The sequence below is a fragment of the Scyliorhinus torazame genome, chromosome 8, assembly GCF_047496885.1.
Source record: "Scyliorhinus torazame isolate Kashiwa2021f chromosome 8, sScyTor2.1, whole genome shotgun sequence".
Taxonomy (NCBI): domain Eukaryota; kingdom Metazoa; phylum Chordata; class Chondrichthyes; order Carcharhiniformes; family Scyliorhinidae; genus Scyliorhinus; species Scyliorhinus torazame.
Genome location: NC_092714.1, coordinates 192,171,163 through 192,196,286, shown reverse-complemented (window position 1 = coordinate 192,196,286; position 25,124 = coordinate 192,171,163). Strand labels below are relative to the sequence as shown.

Below are 25,124 nucleotides of genomic sequence, written 5' to 3'. Positions count from 1 at the left end.
CGTCGCGGGGGCCTCTTTCAATGGCCCCCGACCGGCGAAGGTTTGCGTCTCGACATCGAACCCGATCACGGGACTGACGCGCCATTCTCCGCCCCCGCGCCGAGCGCGATTTCAGCGCAGAGGCTCGGAGAATCCTGGCCCGGATTTTAGGCCCGCGAATGATAAGCCGACTGTACGTTAACACCGCGCGGCTGGCAACACATTTATGCCATTTTCGGGGTGCCGGAGCATCCAGATTTGACGTCACACTGGCGCCTACCACGATTTTGGCATCGGAGGCTTTTCTCTGCCCAATTGCAGTTAACGATTTCGGCGTCGGCAAACAGAGAATCCCACCACATTTCTATCCCACCATCTTTGTCTAGAAACCCCCTCCTCCCCACCACCTAGCCAGCCACAGGACTATTTGACCCAATAAAATCGTCCTTTACCTCCATCTCACGTCACTGTGCCCTTGCATTCCCTTTCTGCTTCACCTCCAGAATGGTCTATCACTTCCCCAAAGTCTCCTTCCCTCCCTTCTCTGCCTGCATCTCTTGTACCATCTCCCATGTCCAGCCTCCGCTCCCCCGTACTATCCCTACCTCTCATGTCCAGCCTCCACTCCACCGTCTACTCTTGCTTCACCCACCTCCCCTGTCCAGTCTTTGTGCAGCTTGTCCCTGCACTCAATATGAGTAAGGTTGTGAGCAACACTTCCGCTCCCTGCCAAGGCCAAAGCTCTGTGTACTCACCTCAAAATCGTGGAAGTGACGTTCGCCTCATGCATAACACTTGTATACAGTCATAAAAGTGAAGGTTCTAATTTCTGACTGTAGAGAACTTAATCCCAGCAGGGTAGCCTTTTAATGAGCATGCATGACATACAAGTGCATGCAAAATGGTGACATTGTTTGTCATGAAGTTTGTCCTGCCTTTAAAATCTCACGAATACCTAAAGTTCATCCCAATGTCAGGAAAATTATTTTAGGCTTCATATGAAAAGATTCCCTGACGGCCAAGCTTCCTGGTGCTGGCAGGGCTGCAAGGTACCGCCCTTAGTTACTTTGAATTACACAAATGCACGGTCAGTGTAGTGACAATAATGATCATGTGCTGAAACTGTATAACTTTTTATTGAGGTAATAGTCTGAACGATGGAACTCAGTCCAGCAATACTGCAACAATCATCTCAATGCTCGGCATTGCTTGTAATTAGCACAGACTTTTCCAAGAGCCTTGAATAGTGTAAGATGGAAATTGACAATGTATCATTGACACAGACATCTTGAGAGTCAAAGCTTCCCAACTATTCAAAAAGTCTGAATTCAACATTGCTTCCTGGGTGATATGGCTCATGCAATCTCTGCGCATTCCTCCCTCTCCCCCCACCATCCCCCCGTAAAAGGGAGCGTACTGAGACTTGTTGGTGAGATAGAGAAATAATCAAGCAGATCTTGAGTTTATTAATCTAGTTCCGTTTGACTGACTTTCGTGGCACCTCATGATATGACCCAGAGCAAGTTGTCAGAAGAATAGTTGGAATGTTGAGTTCCATTGGAGTTTTCTAAACAGGATCAGCAATATGGTTAACCCTAAAAGATCAAAACCCCTTTGCAATCATCCCAGCCGTGTACCCAGAGTTACAGAGATGGGTAAAATTAAGGCATTTTACACAGAGAAGAAAGTCAGCTCAGAGGTGTCAGGCATGCAGTGTACATTTTGTAAAAATGGCACAATTGAGATCAGCCCGCCTCCCAAAGAGGGAAAATTAGGGGCTTCTGTGGCCAGGTGGTGGGGTTCCAAATTGTTCTGGATAAGTTTACGAGTGGCATGTAGAGGACTTGAAACGGAACTACTGCCTTCTCTCTTAATAAGGCACAAACATGAAGGTTAGCAGGAAAGAATTACAAATAAAATAGAAGAGGTGCCGATTTAAAGTTAGGAAAACATATGGCAGAATGGGGCAGCCTGGTAGTACAATGGTTAGCACAGCTACCTCACAGGGCCAGGGACATGGGTTCAATTCTGCCCTTGGATGACTGAGTGGAGTTTTACTTTCTCGCTGAGTCTGCGTGGGTTTCCTCTGGATGCTCTGGTTTCCTCCCACAGTCCAAAGATGTGCAGGTTAGTTGGATTGGCCGTGATAAAATTGCCCCTTATTGTCCAGGTTCTGTGAGGTTACGGGGATAGTGCGCGGGAGTGGGCCTAGGCAAGGTGTGCTTTCAGAGGGTCAGTGCAGTCTCGAATGGCCTGTTTCTGCACCAATTCCAACAGTTTTGATGAAAACCACAGTATTCCAGCCAATGCTTTGCAACATGTTTTATTGGTGAGATAGCAAGTACAATGCATTATATCACTATAAATGATTGATGGCGATGAAAGCAAAGGAAAACATGCTAAATCAAGTAAGTTGTAGAAGCAATAGGGATTGTAAAGAGCCATTAGCAGCCTGGCTTCATGTCAATCAGACAAAATGCTATTACAATTAAAATAGCAAATATGTTCACTTGAAAAGTCTTTACTTTGATTGTCATCCACTCCCAAAGAATCACACTGTTCAGTTCATGAAGCTGACTCAAATGTAAGCCAAGAATTTGCATTTGTACACTTTCTTTGTAAATTAAAATCTGCGGGATCTTTTATATCGATGTGAAAAGGCAAACAGGACTGGAGATAAATGCTGCATGCAAAATAAAGCACCTCCAACAGTACCACACTCCCCATGTACTGCACTTTATAACTCAGGTTGCTGGAGAGAGCCTTAAATCCACAACTTCGGATTCAAAGTTAAGGCTGCCACCACTGAGCTAAGTCCAGTACCTTGACTCAGCGGTTCCATTATTGGTTGGTTAATGGGATGGATTCTCTTGTCCCCCACCCACGTATTCCTTGGCAGCGCGCCATTCGCTGGCGGCAGTATCCTTTCTTTCTGCCGCTTGTAAATGGGACTTCCCATTGAAGACATTGCACGCTGCCGGGAAACCCGTGGGCGCTGGTTGCGCTGCTAGGGGTAAAAGAGAATCCTTTTTTTAAAAATGTTTAAAATAAATTTAGAGTACCCAATTCATTTTTTCCAAGGGGCAATTTAGCGTGGCCAATCCACCTACCCTGCACATCTCTTGGTTGTGGGAGCGAAACCCATGCAAACACGGGGAGAATGTGCAAACTCCACATGGACAGTGGGGAAAAGAGAATCCTAATGGCTGGAGAATTCCGACCAATATATTTCATGTGATTAATGAAATTAATTGATCCAATCTCTGGTTGCTTTCCAACCTAGTGTATAGATTTATGAATCAAATGCCATCCAATGCCTGTGTCATGCCACCCATATACAAGGAATCTTGTCTGTATTGGGTTGCGGTGGACCATTATTGCGAAGAGGTGACATAATTTCAAATCATCTGGAATTTGAGTAAATGCAACTGTAATGAGTAGAAACAGAGCAAGCGCAAATATGGAGAGTATAACGAACATTTATGTCCTTAAATTAATATGAAGCAAAATGGAAAATAGCTGCACAACAGTGGTTTATTTAATCAGTGAAATGCTTAATTTATCATCAAAAGTTTTGAAGGAACAGGGGAATGCAGAACTAAAATCTCGATTGTAAATCTGTGCACTTTCCCCTTCTCTTCTGAAAAGCACTGGCTCCAATGCAATATGAAGATGGCTGACAGGTCCATTATCTTTCCATTGGTCTGACATTAATGTTTAGGAAACCCTTCACAACCTTCAGTTCGTTGCAGTCAAAATGCACGGCCAGTTTTCTCAGGCCTGATTTCTGAGGAGTAAAATGTACCCTCAACTTAATTTCCTGATTTGGTCCAATCTTTACCCTGAAAGAAACAGAGAGGGGAGTTACCAGATAACTTTATTCAGTGAATTAAATATGTGGCATTATTGAGCGGGTAATCGTTCAAATTCAACTTGTGCCAGACAAATAGAAAATCCACCAGCCAACCACTTTGGTGTGCTCAATATTCTGCTTCGTGTCATTGGGGCTGTACCAGCAAGACATGAGCTGCATCATCCGTCTGCATTCTCAGGGAAACTAGGGGTGAAAATTAATTGTGACTGAGACATCCTGAGAATGCATTTTCAAATAAAACTCAATAGGAAATTAAACAGCACCATGCTGTCACCTTTATCTTTGTATGGGTTTTGTCTCAATATGTCACAAAATTCATCCACATTCTTTGTGAAAGCAAATAGCAGTGCAGGAAAACCAGGTACCAGGAGATGGATTCTCCTTTTGGGAGATGAAGGAAAACTGGAACAAAACAGCCACCGATTTTCCGGGGACTAGCAGGGAGGCAGCGTAGAGCTCACAGCTCTAAATGCCGATAAAGCCCTGAGCATTTCTGGGTCCGTAGCCGCGCACAGCGCACGACTGCGACCTGCAGCGGCCGCGCCGTGCTCCATGGCGGACTCAGCCCGTGGACCCGGACCGTAAAAATAGTGCCCCACTTCGGCCGCTCGAGCGCCCCGGACTGGCCCCCTACTGTGCCCCCAGCCCCAAATGGAGCCGTCTCTGCCACGGATCAGTCCACCCCGACAATGGCGGCACCGGACTGAGTCCACAGCCGGTATGCTAAGTTCACGACGGGTGAGATCATGAGAGTCTCACGGCGTTGGGAACTCAGCCGGTTGGGGACGGAGCATCGTGGGGCGGGCCTGAGGCAATGGCCTGAGGCCGTGGATACGTTGCACGGCATACCCTGAGAGTAGGTTGCTTTTCACGGAGCGTAGCATCGCAAAAGCGACGCCGCCTCCGATATTAGCATCATCGGGGATTCTGCGCAGAAAGTCTCGCCTCCGCTGGCGAAAATCACGCGGCAGGTTGCGCAGAAAATCCCGCCTCTGCCGCCGAAAATCACGCGGCAGGTGTGGTGAATGTATTGTACTAACCATTCACAACTGTATTACATTGTATCACGCTGTTGCCCATGTGGGCTCCACCTATGGACCATTGCACTGTACTACAAATTTAATTTCCCTTCCTTTTGCTGGTTTTTTAATTATTCCTTCTCTGTGTAGTACAGTACAATGGTCCATAGGTGGAGCCCACATGGGCAACAGCGTGATACAATGTAATACAGTTGTGAATGGTGCCCTTGTGGGCTCTGCCTCTGGCTCCACCCCCTTGAGGGGAGGTATAACGAGCAGCTGCCCTGTAGGCGGCTCTCACTAGCAGAGCAGTCGCAGGCAGGCACCGTTCTAGTCGATTAAAGCCTCTGTTCACTTCAACTCTCTGTCTCGCGTGAATTGATGGTCGCATCAGCAGGTTGTGTAGAAAATCCCACCCATGATTTTATCACTAGACAAGCAAAAGAGGAAGTTAAAATAAGCTTCTGCTTGAAATGGCTTGTGAGGGTTTTCAATGCGTTATCACAATTGTCTATTGAAGCAGAGGTTGTCACAATATTTTAAAAGGATTTTGGATCAGTGTCAGAGAAGGAATAATTTAAAAAACCAGCAAAAGGAAGGGAAATTTAATTTGACTGAGTAGCTCAATCTGATACATGTGTGAAGAAGTAATTTTGAAAATGTGAATGGCGAAGGAGGCACTGCAGTAATTAGAAAATTATTTGTGACTTCCGGTGGCGGCCACGGAGTGAGTGGTCGCCTATTTGGTTGCTCCCACTCGTGGTGGATCTTCTGGACCTTTTTCCCCAGTGACAACGGAGCAACTGAGGGTCTTTCTCCAGGAATGCTTTGCTCAGAAAAGGAAGGAATACCTGGATCCGATTAAGATGGGGATTGATCATGTGGAGCAGAGATTGGAAACCCAGGGTCAAGCGATCCAGAAGGTGGAGGAGATGGTGGCCGGGCACAATGAGCAGCTAGCCGCGATGGCGGTGGAGATGGAGCTGATGAAGGACCATGAGAAGAGGCTGCAAGAAGAAGTGGAGGTTTTGGAGAACAGTTTGCGCAGGCAGTACCCGAGGATTGTTGGCCTTCCAGTGGACAGCGAGGGATCGGACGCAGGGACATATGTGGCACGAATGTTTGAGAAGCTGCTGGGGGAAGGTGCATTTGCCCGACCATTGGAGGTTAGGAAGCTGGTGAGGAATGAGCCGCCGAGGATGATGGTGGTACGAATGCACCAGTTCCTGGACAAGGAACAGATCTTGAGGTGGGCCAGGAGCTGCATATGGGAAGGCAATGAGCTGCGTATTTACCAGGACTTGGGTGCGGAACTGGCCAAAAGAAGGGCGAGTTTCAATAAGGTGAAATCGGCCCTCTTTAAGAAGGGGGCGAAGTTCGGCATGCTGTACCCAGTGCGTTTGTGGGTCACTTATTTTGGATTGCCAGATGAGGCGATGGACTTTGTTAAGGACAGGGGACAGGCAGGTGGTGGAGGACATTGAACTTGGTGGCGAGTTGTTGTGTTCTTGATTTGTTGCTAAATTTCTTTCTTCTTTGGGTTTTACATGTATTGTTTTGCACTAAGTTTGGGCTCGTTGCTCAGCTTTGGTTGTGGGTTAACTTTGTTCTTAATGGGGGTGATGCACGATCAATTACACTCAAGACAAAGTGATTTCATAACTGAAGGCTTTAATCGACTAGAACTTGTTCCCCAACAGTTCCGGTACAGAAAGTGAAGGCTGCTGGGACGGCACTGGTTCTTATGCTCCGCCTGTCAGGGTGGAGCTACGTATCAACAGCCAATGGTAAACTCCTAGGTTTAACCAATGGTCATCAGCCTCTTAGGTACCAAAATACCTGATAATACCACAGGGGGATGGGGGGTTGAATTTTTCTTCTTTGTGTTTGTTGGGAATTGTGATTTTTGCATATGTATGTTCGAGCGGGGTGTGGGGATATCAGGGGGAGGCGCCATGGGCAGGGGCTACCAGGATTGCTGGGCGGTGGGTGGGCTAACTTATGGAAGCACAGTGGGGGGCAAGCAGGTGATCAGTTTGTTGAGGGGGGTTGGGATTGTTATTTTGGTATTGTTGGGGGGGGGGGGATATTGATTATTGATCTGTTGACAGGGGAGGGACTGGCGCTTGGAGACAGATTGGGGGTCAATGACGGTGGGCGCCCAAGAGCGGGTCTGAGGAGACACGGGACGCAGGCTGGAGGTTGGTCTAAGCAGGGGGTAGGTGCCCCCCGACCAGGCTGATCACATGGAATGTGCAAGGGTTGAATGGGCCTGTCAAGATGGCTCGCGTGTTCGCGCATTTGAAAAGTTTGAAGGCGGACGTGGCAATGCTGCAGGAGACATACCTGAGGGTGGTGGACGAGACTAGGCTGAGGAAGGGGTGGGATGGGCAGGTATTCAATTCGGGGTTAGACTCGAAAACTAGTGGGACAGCGATCTTGATCAATAAACGGGTATTATTCGAGGTAGGGAGCATAGTGGCGGATTCGGGGGGTATGTTATGTTGAATGGGAAGCTGGAGGGGATGCCGGTCGTATTAGTGACTTTCTATGCATGTGAAAGCCACGCACAACTACTGGGAGCGGGAAGATCAGAGGGGGCCACCAGACCCGGTGCAGGCCCTCACCCTGCCCGGACAGAGAGCCCTGAACGTGGCCAGCGTCCCAGAGAAAAGGGAAGTCATCGGGGTGGAGTGCGGTCACAGGCACGCAAGTGAGACCCCACTGAGCTCCCCATGACACGTGTGTGTCGCCACCGCCCCCAACCCGCCCCTGCCCAAACACCCCACTCAACCCCAGGCCGCTGTCTAATCATGCATGCCATCTTTGTCTTTTTGTCTTACAGGACCGGCCAGAGATGGGGCCGGTCCATCCTGTCCCACCCGCCCCCAGTCAGTGCCAGAGCCGGTGCCCTCCTGACAGCCAAGCATTGACGGGGAAAGCTGCCCAAACACCAGACCTCTGCCCTGACTCAGGGCAGCCCAGACGGGGAATTTCACTGACTTTCCGTCGCAGCTGTCTCCTGCACCCTCCATCATCCAGTCGCAATCACAGTTCAGATGCATCCCGAGAGCCAGGGTCTACACGAGAAGATGGCGGAGAGCATCCAGCACCTGCCGGCACAGGTGGAGGAGTCGAACAACCTGCAGAAGCAGGTGTGGTGCCGGCCATGCGTGCCATCCAGGCCAACACTGCACGGGTGGCGTCCACGGTTTTAGCAATGGATCAGCGTGTCCAAGGCCTGGGCATTCTGTGCAGATGGAGGCCGAGGCCCAGGTCAGGGCTGCCCTCTCACAGGTCAGAGCCACCTGGACATTGTAGCTGCGCTCCTCAGCAAGCCCCAGTCACAGCGCGCCATGGCTGGGAACGTCGGCAGCATTGCCCAGGCGCTGGCCTGTGTGGCATAGACACTGGGCGAGAAGGCCCAGTCCCAGAGGGAGGTGTCCCAGTCTCAGACGGAGGTGCCTGGTCCCAGAGGGAGGTGGCCCAGTCACTGACTGATGTGGCACAGACCCAGAGAGTGGTGGCACAGTCGCAGCATGATATGGTGCAGTCCCAGACGGTGTTGGGCCACTTCCTGTGCTCCATGGCCGTGATCATGTAGACACCGGTCAAGACCACAGCGGGCCTCCAGGACAGGCAGTGGCAGGTGGTGGGAGGGCCTCAGGGGATGGCTCTGCTCGCACACCCATCCCATGGAGTAGCTCGGGGGCCTCGGTCACCCTGACGGAGAAGGAGGTGATGGGGCCTGTGCCGGTGACTCCCACAGGGGAGATGCTGTATCACCGCAGCACCTCGGACTCCCCTCTTCCCTCCTGTCCCTGGTGCATCTGGCGGGCAGCGGGCAGAACAGGGAAGCACCACGCCACCTGGGACACCCATCCAAGCCAGGTCACCCCAGGAGACGAGCGCCCTTGTTGCAAGCCGCCTCCACTCCTGCTGTACCATCTGGAGAACCACCAAGGCATAGTGTTAGGGCCCGTAAGGCTAGAAAGTTAGACACCAGTTAAGTTGGCATGGGTGCAGGGCACAGTTTAGTTATGGGGGCAGGGCACAGACTGTACATAATTCTTCACAATAAACACCTGTTAACACCGTTATAGCCTGGACTTGCGGTGGAGGCAAGTAGAGGGGAAGCCGCATGTTGGGCGACTCCTCCTGGGTGCAGGGCACAGTTTAGTCATAGGGGCTAGGGCACAGAGTGCATGTATTTGTTCAAAATAAACAACTGTTACCACAGTTACAACCTGTCCCAATGCTCTGTTTGATGGGTATGGGGATGGGCTGACATGGGGGACGACCCTGTCGGAGGACCATGCTTCCCACCTTCCTCCACGTCATTCCCCGCCCCTTGTGCCCCAAATGTCCCCAGCACCCCACCCCAGGGATTTGGTGCGACCTTGAGATGGATTGGCCAGGTCGCATGCACTGATCACTCAGGTGGACGGTGCTACCGCAGGCATGAGTCAGACAATGTCAGACGATGCAGAGCGGGTTGTCATCATCCTCCAACACAGTTCTGCTGTTACTGCCAACCCAGGGCCTCCAGCCCATAGCGCTGCAGGCATGTATAACGGAGGGGTGTGCAAGCGGGTGGTTTGGTGGTGTGGGAAGTGAGGGGGTGTGGGGTTGGGATATGGTTTCCGTGCCCCTGGCCATCCCCCTCTCCTCCACCCTCCTCCTGGTCGGTGAACCTGGAGGCGATCAGAGCATCCCGTGCGCGTTGGCTCTGGTGCACACGTCGTGTGTCCTGCCCTGCCTGCCTGGGCCTCATGCCCTGCTCATCATCCCCCTGCCCCCGCGTCCTCATCGGACGAGGCCTGCCCTTCCTCCTCAGCTTCCTCCAGCACATCGCCCCTCTGCTGCATGATGTTGTGGAGGATGCAGCATGCCGCCACAATGTGGACGCCCCTCTCAGCCTCATACTGGAGGGCCCCTCCGGAGCACTACAGGCTCCTGAACCCCATCTTTAGGACGCCGAAGCAACGCTCGATCACACCCCTGGTTGCTGTCTGGGTGTCGTAGCGGGTGTCCGAGTCGGTCTGTGGCCTCTGGATTGTTGTCATGAGCCACGGCCGCAGCGAATAACCCGTCACCCAGGAGTCATCCCCGCACCTGGAGGGGGGTGGGGGGAGCTTCCTTGAACATGTCAGGGATCACCGAGTGTGCCAGGATGAAGGTGTCGTGCGCATTGGCAGGTATTAGGTGCAGAAGTGTACGATGCGCAGTTCATGGTCACAGACCAACTGTACGTTCATTGAGGGGCATCCCTTTTGGTTGTGAAGAGCGGCCTGTTGTCTGCAGGTGCCCGTGGGTGACATGCATTCCGTCAATCAGCCCCTGGACCCGGGGTATTCCGGTGATGATGGCGAACCCCACTGCCCGGGCATCCTGGTTGGCTTGGTCCACAATGCATTGGATGTATTGATCTGCCTGGGCATAAAGGGCCTCTTGAACTGCACCTGTGGACCGAGCTCTCTGAGATCCCGGACAGGTCCTCACTCAGCGACTGAATGGACCTTGTGGCATACAAATTCAGGGCGACCGTCACCTTGACGGTCACCGGCAGTGGGTTTCCTCCCCCATTCCTCTGCTGTGTCAGGTGATAGACGCACTGTCTCTCTGCTCAGCCAGAGTCTCAGACTGCATTTCCGGTCCGGCAGGTCCTCGAATGACAGGCACTGATGGTACACACAGGGCCTCATGCGGTGCCTCCTCTTCCTTGGCCTATTGGGTGGCCGGCCCTCCAGCCTGGGTGGCTGCCACCTGCCCCTTTGCAGCCCGTTCCTCTGCAACCCATTCCGCTGCTGGCCGCTCTGCTGCTGCCGCTCTGCTGTTGGCCGCTCTGCTACTGGCTTCCTCCTCCTCTTCGAGCGCCTCCCGCTCACACGGCCGCAGGGCAACTCGCAGAGCAGCAACCATCACCAGGGTGGCCACCATTGCTGGTCGAACTCCAAACGCCATTGTCTGCAGGGGGTGAAAGGCCAACATGTTAGCATGGTGCATCCTCCTGTGCTCAACCAAGTTCCATGGGCTACATGGTGGCCCTGGTTGGCACTGCGGGCTCCTGCCCCACATGTTTCCCCCCGCCACCATTTCATCACTCCTGCCTCATCGGTGTCCGTAGTACCATGGTGGCCCCTGATCCTAGAGCCCGTCCCTGATGCAGGGGTACCGTTGGCTGGCACTGTCCTCACTGGGGGCTGCCCAGGGTGTGGCCCTGGGTGGTCCGCCGGTGGATGGCGGCAGGTTGGGCGGGGTTTTGGGGGCCAGGAGGGGTGAGGTGCGGGGCTGGAGGGTGGGGATTGGCCCACTGGCCCAACCATATGGCCAGTGTCACTGTGTAGAACCAGGGGCCGAGATGGGCGGTCAGTGGGTGCGCAGCAAGATGGCTGCCACAATGACGGTCGGTGCCTAGGAACCGTCCCAGTCCTGTGGGGGACACCCCGGGAGCTCGGCCTGTTCCCCCCGATACCCTTGGCCCTGGCAGGGGCCCCCCCACCATCCCAGACAGCACGATCAGTGTCTGGGCATGCAGCCCGCAGTCACTCCTCTCCATTTCCTACCTCCTCTTTCTCTCGCTTAGTAGCCACAACGTAAGGTTCACAATGTTTGAAACCACAAGTGAATGACGCCGCTGGGAATTCGGCCCATCAGCAGCGGTGAATTGCGGAGGCCCTGGATAATAGAGGGCCAGGCACGCTAATGATATGCCAACGGTGTATAAAAGTCACGCAGCGAACGACACAGATCTGCCATTTTTGGGGTGCCGGAGGATCCCGATTGGCGTCAAACCTGCGCCTACTGCAATTTTGGCATCGGAGGCTGTTCTCCGGCCAACAGTGAATCCCAGCCTTTGCTTTAGATGATGTTGGCTGAGCAATGGCCGGGGCTCTGAGGAGAACTCCCTTGCTCCTGTTTAATCTTTTTGTGCCTGTGAGAGGGAAGAACAGGTGCTGGTTTAACTTCTCACTCAGGAGACAGCACTTCCAACAGTGGACTATTCCCAGGGTACTGCACTGAAGCGTCAGCCTGGATTATACGCTCAAATCCATGAATTCGTACTTAAACCAACAATCTTCCGAATCAGAGGCAAAAATGTTACCGAAAGCTGAAAGCTGCTGGTTCTACTTACGGACAGGGAATGGTCTGCTCATCAGTGAGGCCGGCTCCCTCCACCAGGAATTTACCATCATACAAATTCCCTCGCATCGGATTGATGAAGCCAATTTCTACTGTTAGTTTTCGATACTGCATTGGCTCTCCTAGGATCTGAACGAATAATTTATTTTAATTCTTAATCAAGTGAAAAAGGGCAGAATTTGTTCTGTCCATGAAGATAAACAATTTTTAAATGTGACTATTATAATCTTCTACAATTAATAAAATAATGGGTAGGATTTTCTGACCCTTTCCACCAGCAGGAACCTCCAGTCCTGCCAAAGCCGATCCCCGCGTGTGTTCCCCGGCGGAGTGACGGGCGAGCAATGCAAATGACTATTGACATCAGTGGGACAGGAAGATCCTGCTGACAGCCAATGGGGATCTGCCACCACCATGGGGAAACCCACTGCTGGGGGAGTGGGGGGGGGGGGGGGGGGGGGGCGGGGGGAGCCCTGGAAAACTCCATCATATGTTCCTTTCTTTTTGCATACAGGAGCAAACTACAATGACACTCTAGAGGTTGCCCTGTCAATCGTTTGCATGCTCAGAGTTTTTTAATTTTTGCTCCTTTGATCTTAATTCCTACTCTGTTGGACAATATATAATGTTCCTATTTTAAAGTGGTCCATTATAAGATGTGCCATGGGATTTGATTAAGGGCAATCTCGGTAATATCTGAGATTCAGAGCGAACATGGGATGCCACAATGGATGGAAGGATCGGCATGGTAGGAATGGAAAGTGGAAGTGTTAGGGTTGGCCAGGGAAGGATAAGGTGGATCATGTGGTTGTGGCAACATAATAGTGGGGGCACAAAATGTGGAAGCTAAATGGGGGGTGGGGGCTGGATCCAAATAGAAGTTTTCAGCTTCCTCAGGACATTGGTATTGAAGCAAAACTCAAGCCCCAGGCCCGCCTGGCAGGATTTAAGCTGTGGATGGGCAAGAAAACACATTATCAATATTTTGGATGAAACTAATTTTGTATTTTACAATTATTTAGACACCTTTGCATGTTTGGAACCAATATGTTGGACACAGGGTTTATAAAAGGTTAAGGGCAAGTGAATATTATCCAGATAAGATTAGACATTGGGAATAATAATTGATGGAAGGCGGGTCGCATGTAATTATGCTAATGGAATTGGAGTATGAGTAAAGTAATAGTGTTTTGGAAAAAAATGCATGAATACAAGTATAAAGGCAGTCTTGGGGTCACTGACTAGTGAATGTTAAGTCATTGGCAGGAATCGTGCGTATTCATAATTGGAAAAAGGGGGTAAAACAGCAGTGTAAAATTGAACACTGAGCATGATTCTCTGGAAAGATTTCAAAGCATGATAGCGAGCGGAAATACCGCGAGCTTCACGGCGCTTAGTCCAGCGAGTCAGCAACACTATTCAACATTAATTGGTCCACTTAACGAGGCCTCACGGGCTTCTCGCTGCACATGAAGGCTTACCAGCCGATTTGCCAGTCACCCGCTAAAAAGGTCAAGCAGCACTGAAGCTGCACTTGCACAGCAAACCCCAGCCAGCTCGCAACCATGGTGCTGAGAAGACCGGCCCCAAGATTCGGCGATGTGGACCTGGCCAGACTCCTCGACATAGTGGAGACCAGAAGGGATGTCCTGTTCCCCTTGAGGGTGCCGGAGGGTGAGCCACAGCGCAGCCAGTGCTGCCTGAGTCCAGGCGGCGCCGGCTGTAAGCTCTGATCGCGTGACCGGGAGGAAAGGCCTTCAGTGCCGTAAGAAGGTCAACAACCTACACCGGGCAGCATGGGTGAGTAGACACCAATGCCCTCCCCCACCTCGAGACATTTCCGCCCCTACATGAGCATCCACACCCCAATCCTTCAACCCCCCACCAACACAACCACCACCACCACCACTGGGAACCACACGTGTGGCTAATGATGCCCTCTCTGTGTCTCGCAGGAGAAGCTCTCGCACAATCGCTGGGAGAAGGCCCAGTCTTCTAGAGGGATGCTGGACTTAAGGATCCTCACCACTTTCGAGGAACATGCCCTGGAGGTGGCAAGGGTGGCCAAGTACAGAGCGGTCACAAACACCACAGAGGTGAGGAACCATCGGGCCCCACCCAGAGGACCTGTCAAAACATGAGTTGTTATTGCTATGGTGGCAACCCATCCTTCCCACTGACGACATGTCCATTCTCCCGCAGGTCCTCCAGCCGACACCGCCAGCCCATCCCGGGTGGCCACCTCTCCAGCCTCCCATGAGAACTCCTCGGAAGAGAGCTCCGAGGAAGACACATTCGACACGTCACAGCTGTCATCCCCACCCTCCAACAGCAAAGATACACGAACTTCAGTGGGAAACGTTTGTTGGGCTTCTGGGACGCAACCTAGTGAGCACCACACAGCTGCTGATGCACATCAGGTGGAGGCAGGAACCTCCAGGCGAGACAGCAGACGGAGGTCTGCTGGATCCCAGGGCCCAGCTGGCCAACAGCCTGAGACTGAGCCTCTGGCATAGGGTTACCGGAGCTGATGGAGACACCAGGGTATGGTCAGGACATTCAGACAGAGATGCCAGTGACACTCCAGCAGGCCATAGCCGATTGGAAGAGTCCCAGAAGCTACGGGCATAGGAGATGTCGCTGGCAACACGTGGCAGCTAGGCGAACACTGCTTGGAGGCGACCACAGTGGAAAGCCTGGTGCATGATGTCGGCACCATGAGTGAAGGTGTCCAAGGCAACACAGTCGGTGACAGCTATCGCTGAGGATCTCGGCAGAATATCCGACTCGCTGGCGGATGTTACCCAGTACCAGGCTTATCTTGATGAGGTGCTACGTGAGATGTCCCAGTTTCAGATGGGAATGGCCGAGGCGCTGCGGAGCTTGTCACAGTGATAGTGGGAATAGCTGAGGCGCTGCAGAGCATGGTTCACTCATTGAGGAGCATCGCCGAGGGGATCGACACCTTGGTGCAGGCATCGGGGAACCGCCAGGCCTGGCAGAGCCAGATGACGCAGGGGCAGCCGGGACTCGAACCAGCTGCCTCTCCGTCCCAAGGTGAACTCCAGAGCCCTATGGGCACCGAGTGGGAGGATGTGGCACTGGGTGCCAACCCGTACCTGCCCCATGGAGTGGCGACGATGCCCACCAGCACCCCGGGTTCCACCCCTCTGTTGAGGCTACGTCGCGAAGTTAGCACATGGGACAGGGCAGCACAGCTGTGCGTGTGCCATTTACAAGCACGGCGCGCTGTCTGGCCCCAGAGGATGCCCGCCAGCGGCATTGAAGGCCATAGGATGAGGTACGCTGCTGGTTACTTGTCACGTAGCACAAGTGGATAGCACTGTGGCTTCACAGCGCCAGGGTCCTAGGTTTGATTCCCCGCTGGGCCACTGTCTGTGCGGAGTCTGCACATTCTCCCCGTGTCTGCGTGGGTTTCCGCCGGGTGCTTCGGTTTGCACCCACAGTCCAAAGACGTGCAGATTAGCTGGATTGGCCATGATAAATTGCCCTTCATGTCGAAAAAGGTTAGGAGGGGTAATTGGGTTACGGGGATAGGGTGGAAGTGAGGGCTTAAGTGGGTCGGTGCAGATTCGATGGGCCAAATGGCCTCCTTCTGCACTGTGTGTTCTATGTTCTGTTCTATGTTCACCTCAGATGTGCATCATGGACAGACACCTAGACGTAGCGGTAGAGCTAGGAAGGTCAAGGTCATCGAGGATCACTGAGGGCACCGAGGGATGTGGGGAAGGGGCGGGGTAGGTAGGGTGTGAGGGGGTGGTTGGGAGAGTGGAGCGGAACCATCGCGAGAGTGGGGAATTCTATGACACATGTGACACATTAAAAACATTTGCGCACAACCATCTCTCCAGGCATCCCACCCTCCTCCCTGGGCACATCGCGTGCAAGCGAGCACCCTGGGAGGGTGGGAAATGGGAGTGGGGGTGTAGTCAGTGGGTGAGGGGGGTGATGGTGTGGTGGGGAGAGTGGGGCGGCACCATCGATTGGGTGGCGTTTTGTATGACACATTCAAAACACTCGAGCACAACCAGTATGATGCCTCTGTCACTTTCTTCCACAATTCTGGCCGACCTCCAAAACCTTAGCTCATCTCTCCAGGCATACAACCCCCCCCCCCCCCCCCCCCCCCCACCCGCCCCAAAACCGGCACACAGCGTTCAGGTGATGGGTGTGAGCGAGCACTCAGTAGACAGGCAGGGGACAGATTATGGGATAGATTGAGAAGCACTGGAGTACTGGCATTCAGTTCTCTGCATGTTATTATCACCCCCTTCCCTTGACAGTGACCCGCCGATGGTGCGGACACAGTCCCAGCAGCCTGGAGTGATGTCACACATACCCTGGGAGGGTGGGAAATGGGGGTGAGCACAGAGGGCGGGGCGGGTGCGGTGTTGGGTAACATATCGATGACGGACCAGGCCTCCCTGGACCTCTAGGCTTGCCGGGCCCTCACCGTTGCCGCCTGTCTTGCAGCCCCCGGCTGGTCCTGCGGTTCACCCCTGGAATCGTCCTTCTGGTCTGGCGCTTCCTCATCATCCTCCTCTTTGGAGGTGGCCACATGTTTCTCGTCCCCAACCTCGGCCCGTTGATGTGCCAGGTTGGGGGGGGACACAGCAGACCACTACAATTTGGGCGACCCTCCGGGAGGTGTACTGTAGGGCACCCCCTTAGCGGTCGAGGCAGCGGAACTGCATTTTGAACAGACTGATGCATCGCTCAATTACAGCCCGAGTGGTCACATGTGCCTCAATGTATGGGCCTCATTTTATCGAGTGTCCGCTTCGGTCTCTGGCCTCCCTACTGTTGTCATTAGCCAAGTTCTCAGTGGGCACCCCTTATCCCTGAAGAGCAAGCTGCCCATCCAGTGGTGGCCCTCGTAGATGTGAGATGCCACACACAAGTCCCCGCTCAAGCTCTGGAATGATCCTGAGCTGTAAAAGTTCATGGTTGAGGTGACCTTGACGGCCACCGGGAACGGGTGTCCTCCTCCTTCATGTAGTGCCAAGTCCACGAGGACATGTCACAGGTATCTTCTGCCTCATGCGGCACGCGCTTTCTGTCATCTGATCAAAGGACCAGTGATGCCTGTACACCCTGGGCTGTCATGGGCCTCGCCCTCTGGGTTCCTCCCTGGCCTGGTGAAAGGCCAGCTCCTGAGGGTGTGGGGCGGGGTCCGGCACATGGGCCGCCCCCTCGAGAATCTGCAGCCACTGCTGCTGCTGCTGCAGCAGCACCAATAGGGCAAGTTCTGCAGAGTCCAAAATACTGACCATAGCGTTCAATATGTGTAAGGAATTAGGAGAGGGTGTTAGACTGACAAACAGCGATGGCTCCCACCACGGAACCCTCCATTCCCTCACTGACCCCCTCCTCCTCCCCTCCCGCAGGCACGGAATGCCCTGCCCACACAATCTTGGCCGCAGCGGGCCCATCTCACCGGACCCCAGACACTGCACCCCAGCCACCCGCTCATAGCTTCACCTGGACCGGCCGCTGGTCCCCTGCCCGTGGCACTCACGCACCCTCTGGCCACGAACATGTGCCCCGGAGCTGTGTCCCATCCTCTGTGTGTTCAGACGTTGGCTGCTGCATATGTGTTGTTGCCTCCCACAGTGTTCAGACACAGTGTCCAGGTGGCATGGTCTGATTGGGATGCTGGGCAATGATTCCCACATGCTACAGAGCCGGCCCATCCAAGCAAATTCACTTGGGTTGTGTGAAGTGCTCACTCCACCATGGCTGCCAATTCCCAATAAGCAATAGCCTTCAGCCACACAGCCAGAGGCTCGGCATTCGATTGGGGTTAAGGGTAGTTGGTGGGGCTGATGAGTTGGACATGGGTTGCCACTGGAATGTGCACACACAATCCAGGGGTTGACATGGTGGTGCCGCGTTCAGTTGCTCCCTCCCCCCCCCTCCCCCCATGCACCCCCCCACCCCCCCAGCACCTCCTCTCACCTTCCCATGGTGGCCCCCGCTGTGGAGGGGCCTCCACCCCCCCCGACAATCCCTGGGGTGGCAAGTCCAGCGCCCCAGTACTCTTTGCCCGAGAGCAAAGATGGCTATTCACCACCTTGGCTCCAACAGAAGCCCTTCTGCCAGGTTCACCTTATTTAAAAGGGGTACTAATCGGTGCCAGCATGACCACTTACCGGTGAGGGTGTTGGACATGGGGTCACTCCCGTTAATTGTATAGAAATAGGGTTTAAGTGGTGAAAATTGGTTTCTCTTTATGCTACGGCGAGATCCTGATTTCGCCTACGGGAGCGGGCCAGTTACATCGCAAACTGTTTGGCATTTAGCATGTTTCTCGTTTTTGGCCTCTCCCGCTATTCACCGGCCTCGTTTCGCTCGAGTGAGAACGCAACGAGGCCGGAAATCACGTTCATTGTTATCTTATTTCTTGTGTTGGAGCTGTGCGGTCAAAATTGTTAAAATGCAAATGTCATATGGCTGAATATGAAAGTAAATGAGGAAGAAAAGGATACGGTTCGAGGAAGTATAGGCTATAATGGGTGCAAATGCATGAGCAGCCACTGAAAATGTGTTGGTAGAAACACTGTAGGTCTCCTCATTTGCATGCTTGAACACATTCCTTGATTCAGTCAGGTAAACCCGACAATATATTCAAACAAAACTGTGAGGTCCAGTGTTCTCAATACTGTTTTAGGCTAGGGTCCACCAGTAAATGTCAGCTAAGGGGTGTGAATGTAGATTAGCTTCTCAGAAGTCACATTTCCCCTCTGTTTATTTAGAGTGCAAAAACAAATTGATATATCACAAATGTCTTCTGATTGTGAGGGATAACATTTTGCAGCTCAGTCGGAGGATTTTGCACACGTGGGGTATTGGCATCACTGTCTTCCAAATGGGTGAAGAGCCAGATTCTTCTGTACTGGAAGTCAATGGAAAGCAAAGTGTGGAAGCTCAGCACTGTATCCAGTTACCACGGCCTATGTGTCTCTGTGGAAGGCACAGCTATAATGCAAATAATTATAGCCCTAATTCAACAGAATGGCGAGAGAAACAGTCAAAGTGGCTTGTTTATGTATTTTCCTTAAGTATTCTGTTAGTTTTGTGCCCATGTTTTGGCAGTGCCAAACTTGAGCAAGCAAAGGGCTGGATTCTCCGATTTTGAGACTAAGTGCTGACACCGCCGTGGGAACAGTGATGTTTACGACAGCAAAAACGGCGCAACAGTTGCACCAATTCAACAACTCTAAATAGGCTAGCACCATTGCCCTGTGGAACGCAACCGGTTCCAAGCGAAACGCCTTTTCCTTGATTGGCTCACTTGAGTCTCATATGCCGCAGCCGCACATAAATGATCCTTCCCCCCCCCGACACACACCATCCCTCTCAACAAGATGGCAGGAAGGAGAGCAACGCCATGGTTCAGGGACGCTGAGCTGCAGATCCGCCTGGACGCCATGGAGGAGAGAAGGATGACTCTGTACTCCGGCCCAGGAGGATGGCTGCCAGCCTCCACCGTTCGCCGTGCTTGGGTGCAGGTGGCAGACGCGGTCAGCGGCGTGGGCAACGTCACCCGGACTGGCATCCAGTGCAGGAAGAAACTGCACAACCTCGTCAGGGTGGCCAGGGTGAGTAGGCAGCGCGCGTCCCTGGCACTAACTCCCCTTTCCCCCAGACACACATACCCCGGCCCCTCCCCTCCCGGGGGATGGCCGATCCCCCACCCAGCCCCACATGCCAGCACCCATGCCAGCCGCAATGGCCGGGTGCCCTGCCACTGATGCCATCATCGACCCAACCCCTCAGTTGCCTGCGAGGGAATGTCTTACAGTGTTGTTTTTTGTGTTTGCCCCCCCAGGAGAAGGCCGGACACAACTGCCGGGAGCGGGAGAAGAGGGGGACCACCAGACCTGTGGCCCTTCACCATGCCCGAGCAGAGCCCCACCCACGCATGTCCTCCCTCCCACCCCTCACCCCTGACCAGTCGGTCTCCAGCCCCATTGGTTCCCCCGGTCCTAGCGCCCGTTCCTGCTGCCAGGGGCACCGTTGGCTGGCACTGCCCTCACTGGGAGCTGCCGTTGGTGGTCCCCCGGTGGGTGGCTACCAGTTGGGCGGAGTGTTCGTGGGCCGGGGGGGTGTGCGCTGTAGCAGGGGTTGGGGTGCAGGCGTGGGCACACCCATACGGCCGGAATCGCGGTGTAGAACCAGGGGCCGTGGTAAGTGGTCAGCAATAATGGCGGTCGGTGCCTGGCACCACCCCAGTCCTGTGGGAGGGCACCCCGGCTGCTTGGCCTGTCCCCTCCTCTCTCCCACACTCCCCCTCCCCTCCCACGGCCCTGACAGGGGCCCCCGCTGCGGCCAGGACGGCCGGTGTCCGGGCCAACAGCCTACAGTCACCCCACGCCATTTTCTACCTCCTCTCTATCGCTCAGCAGCCAGGATGCCAGGTTCACGAATTTTATAATCACAAGTGAACCACACTGTCGGGAACTTGGCCCATCAGAGGCGGTGAATCGTGGAGACCCCGGAGCATCGGGCATCAGGCCCGCTAATGATATGCCTACTGTCTTTTTAGCCTGCGTGGTGAGGGCTGCATTTACGCCACTTTGGAGGTATCAGAGCGTCCCGATTTGGTGTCAAACCTGTCTACCACAATTTCGGCGTCAGAAGCTATTTTCCACGCAAATCGTTCACGATTTTGGCATCGGCAAACGTAGAATTCAGCCCAAAGAATGCCAACTGATGGAAATTGACCGATTTTATTTATTTTGTAAACTTTCTCAGGCATGGAACATTGTCACGGTGGGAATCTACTACCAACCAAATTCCTCAGTAATAATTACCTTAATTTGTAGAGATGGATTCTGGAGAGTAATCACTCTTCTGGTAAAATATGTTTCTTTTGCCACATCATCCTTTACCATGGCCAAAATGAGAATCTGATTGGTTTCTCCCAAGGTTCGGAAATAGTTTGAGTAAAGTATCTGCAGAGGTATCCTCTTTTCTGAAGAAAAGGAATAATGGTGGATTACTAAATTAAGTTTGAAGTAAAAATACACGTGATCCATTTGCTCTCTGATTGGCTGTCAGCTCTGTAGTCCTGCCTGAATGAGATAGTGGCCACAGCTGTAACCGCAACAAGTTCCTGAAGAAGACGAATGATGGATTGCGGCCTTCAGGTGCATAAAATTCAGCCCTTTATCTCCAACAAAATCAGTCACCTCGATTAATTTAGAGTATGAATTTCACAGAAATGCATGGAGTTATGATAACACACAAATACAAATCTTTCTCATGAAATAAAATTGTTCAGTATTAAATTATCTCATTAACAACTTGTTCATTAAAATATCATCCTATTTTTTCTCTATGATAGCTTCTGAACATATGCAGCCTGAAGCTAGAGACTCCCCATTGATTTGCAAAGAATCAATTAACTCAATAACTTCAGGTTTTCCTGGCTCCCAGTTGGCTGTGTTTCCTTTTGTTGATAGGTTTAAAATGATTCTCTCTTCCTCACAGCATCCCTGAAACCCATCTCACCCCTGCAACCTCTCTGACTACCTTCCCCCGGGGGTAACTCCCCCTCCCCCGAAACCTCTCCAATCTCTTACAGCCTCTTGCATGCTGTGGTAAACCACGGTATTGCACTGTATTGTGTTGTACATGCCTGGGCTTGTCCAGGCTGGCTCCGCCTGTGGCTCCTCCCCTCGGGCTCATGTATAAAGGTGGCAAGTCTCTGCCTCCGATCCAGTTCGGGTCAGAGACCAGGAGGCTTGCTGTTTAGTGTATTAAAGCCTCAGTTACATTCATCACTCGTCGTGTGCTTATCGAAGGCATATCACATGCACCCACCCCCATTGCCTCCCACCCCCATTAAAGTCTCCCTCACTGTCGCTGCCATGATTTAGCTCAGTTGCCTGGACAGCTCTTTCACAATGCAGAGCTAGGCCAGCAGCGTGGGCCCAACTCCTGTAACGGCTGAGGTTATTACCAGGCCCCGGACTGGATTCTCCGGTTTGGAGACTGAGTCCCCACGCCAGTGTGAAAACGGTGGTCTTTTATGCCAGGAAAACTAATGTAGGGGCTGGTTTAGCACACTGGGCTAAATCGCTGGCTTTTAAAGCAGACCAAGGCAGGCCAGCAGCACGGTTCAATTCCCATACCAGCCTTCCTGAACTGGCGCCGGAATGTGGCGACTAGGGGCTTTTCACAGTAACTTCATTGAAGCCTACTTGTGACAATAAGCGATTTTCATTTCATTAATTTCATAAAGCGGACATCGATTCCCTGCTCCGAGAGGGGGGCTAGCAGGGAGGCAGCGTAGAGATCACAGCTCTAGCTGCTGATACAGCCCTGAGCACTTCCGATTCCATGGCCGCGCATGCGCCTGGCGGCGGCCTGCAGCATTTGCGCCGTGCTCCATGCTGGACTCAGACTGTGGACCCGGACCGCAAAAGTAGTGCCCCTCTCCGGCTGCTCGCGCGCCCTGGATCGCCCGCCCACAGTGCCCCAGCCCACCCGTGGATCGGCCCTCCCCGACTGTAACGGCCCCGGACTGAGTCCGCAGCCGTCACGCTGAGTTCACGAACGGTGTGAGCACACTTAACCCACGCCGTTGGGAACTCGGCTGGCCGGGACGGAGCATCGCCGGCTGGGCCTCGGCCAATGGCGAGGCTATTGGATAGCTGGATAATTGAATAATCGGCGAGCGTACTCCGAGAGTATGCGGCTTTTCAAGGGGCAAAGAATACAAAAAACGGCGCCGCTCCCGATATGGCCGTCAAAACGGATTCTCCGCCCTGTCGCCGAATGCAATTTTGGCGTCGGGGAGTGGAGAATCCTGTCCCTCGTCTTCTCAACCTTGTGTCTTATCTGAGGTGTGGTGACCGTCAGATTAAATCACTACCAGTCAGTTCTCCCTCTCGAAGCGAAAAGCAGCCTGTGGTCATCTGGGCCTATGCAAATTTACTTTATAACGTTCAAACTATTGCCTTGTACAGATTTTCTTTGCATAGCTTTGTGCATTAAAACCTGTTCTGGCTTCTGATAGTGCTTCATCAGATTATCCATACTGAATGTCAGTTTAGGGTTAGAGGTGAAGTTGGAACCATTTACATTCTCTGGAGCTTACGATGATTTGGTTTCACAATGACATATTTTAATCGTTACTTGCCCCTTTCTCAAAGTCAAAATACACTTTGATGCATATTTGGCATTACCTTCATGCGGTCCAATTGCGATTTTGATTTGACGGAGAATGCCACATTCTTGAATTGGTTGCCCATTGTACAGGATTGTTTGAGCAAGCATTGCCAATCTGTACTTCCTCACCACTGAAATCTGGTTTTTGAGTACAGCAACAACTTCAAAGTCGGCTCCATTCATAATGCCTTCTGTCACTTTCAAATTCAGGATCAATTTCCTCTGTGGCTCTTCAACCAGTTTGTCCTTCATTTTTGCTTTAGCGAAAACCTCTCTTTCTTCCTTAGCACCTTTGGAAAATTGATTCATTGTGGATACATGAGGACAGAAAACATGCTTTCTCTTCTTTTTAAGTAAAATTTCCAAACTTTAACATGTGCCTGTTTCAGTCCAAAATAACAACCTAATAGAAATTGAAAATTTTACGTGGCACAGTGGTGAGTGGTCAGCATTGTTGCCTCATGGCACCAAGGACCCGGGTTCAATCCCGGCCCTGGGTCGCTGTCCTTGACGAGTTTGTACATTCTCCTTGTTCTGCGTGGGTCTCACCCCCACTACCCAAAGATGTGCAGGGTAGGTGGATTGGCCACGTTAAATTGCCACTTAATTGGAATTTTTAAAAACAAATTGAAAATTTTGTTCCCTGTTTAAAGGTTCAATTCTCCCATCAAGTATAAAGCTTTCTTTTTTTAGTCATCCCAATTTTTAAGGATATTAGGTTACAATTACGTACAAATTTGGAAATAATTGTTAACCTGAAGCTCATTCAAGTGACAGATGTCACCAGATGACACTGCCAGGGTGCCAAGCTGGCAGTGCCAGGGTGCCCAGGTGGCATCAGCAGTGTCAGGTTGCCATCCTGCCCAGAGGACAAGTACCTGGGGGCCTCTGATTCCCTGGGAGACCCTCACGAGTGCCGTTCCATCTGGTCCCCACTTGTGGTGACCAGCGCTGAATGGCCCTCGTTTGAGGTCTCCATGGCAAAGGAGTTAGATTCCACGCCTTGGGTAGATCGTGGGAGTGCATATTAGGTGAGACTAGCTGTCTTGCTCTAATAAGCAAATCTGCAAAATAGTGATTCCTATTGTGACATCTCGCATGATCGTGTTAGATCTCACGAGGCGTGGCGGGCAGTGTAGATCCCAGAAGAGGATATCTTGGCATCTACCAGCCGCACTGCCTTTCGGGTGCAATGTAGCCAGTAGATAGTGCTCAGTTTCTCTTTATTTACTCATTCTGCACAGCAGGGATTCTTTATTTCTAAGGGTCATTGCATCACTCAATTATCCACTGAGGGATGATTAAATATAACTCAACACCTTGTTTCAAGTATTTCCTGTAACCTTTGATGTTGATGCCAATTAGAACGCCAGCCTGATCACTGCTTACCTTCCGCGTATTTGTAATTGTGTGTGATATCTTCACGCTCATCACTGCCAACAGCCTTTGTACTGATTTTACTACCAATTAATCGATGATTAACACCAATCTGCTTTTTTGTTCCATCTTTATAGAGAAGCCACGAGACGTAATCTGCATTGACTTCAGCAAAGACAAACGGGGTATCAAATTTCAGATTGACATTTCCATTTTTAATGGCTTTAACTGAAGCTGGTCCACAGCAATAGATTCCTGAAAAGAATAAAACTGAACATCACCACCATGTCAACCTTGCAACACTGCATTCTGTTCTTTTGAAATATGTAATATCTGGAATTGTCAAAGCTTTTGTAACATTCTGCAGTTTAATGAATTCTCCCTCCGTGTACCCGAACGGGCGCCGGGAATGTGGCAACTAGGGGCTTTTCACAGTAACTTCATTGAAATGTTAATGTAAGCCTACTTGTGACAATAAAGATTATTATTAGAATCAATTTGAACTATTTATTCATAAATTATTTTGTCAATAA

The 25,124-nt window shown here is 52.0% G+C and overlaps 1 protein-coding gene across 1 annotated transcript in view; it reads right to left on the bottom strand.

The window, feature by feature from the left end:
- Positions 1-2,357: 2,357 nt before the first annotated feature.
- The window catches only part of LOC140428900 (protein-glutamine gamma-glutamyltransferase 2-like), a 126,141-nt gene continuing 103,374 nt past the window's right edge, over positions 2,358-25,124 (bottom strand). The window contains exons 9-13 of the mRNA XM_072515548.1: positions 24,604-24,846; positions 23,232-23,504; positions 20,853-21,013; positions 12,008-12,144; positions 2,358-3,821 (exon numbers count right to left, since the gene is read on the bottom strand). Coding sequence (XP_072371649.1) covers positions 3,668-3,821; positions 12,008-12,144; positions 20,853-21,013; positions 23,232-23,504; positions 24,604-24,846 — 968 coding nt within the window. The 3' untranslated portion in view covers positions 2,358-3,667. The remainder of the gene's footprint in view (positions 3,822-12,007; positions 12,145-20,852; positions 21,014-23,231; positions 23,505-24,603; positions 24,847-25,124) is intronic.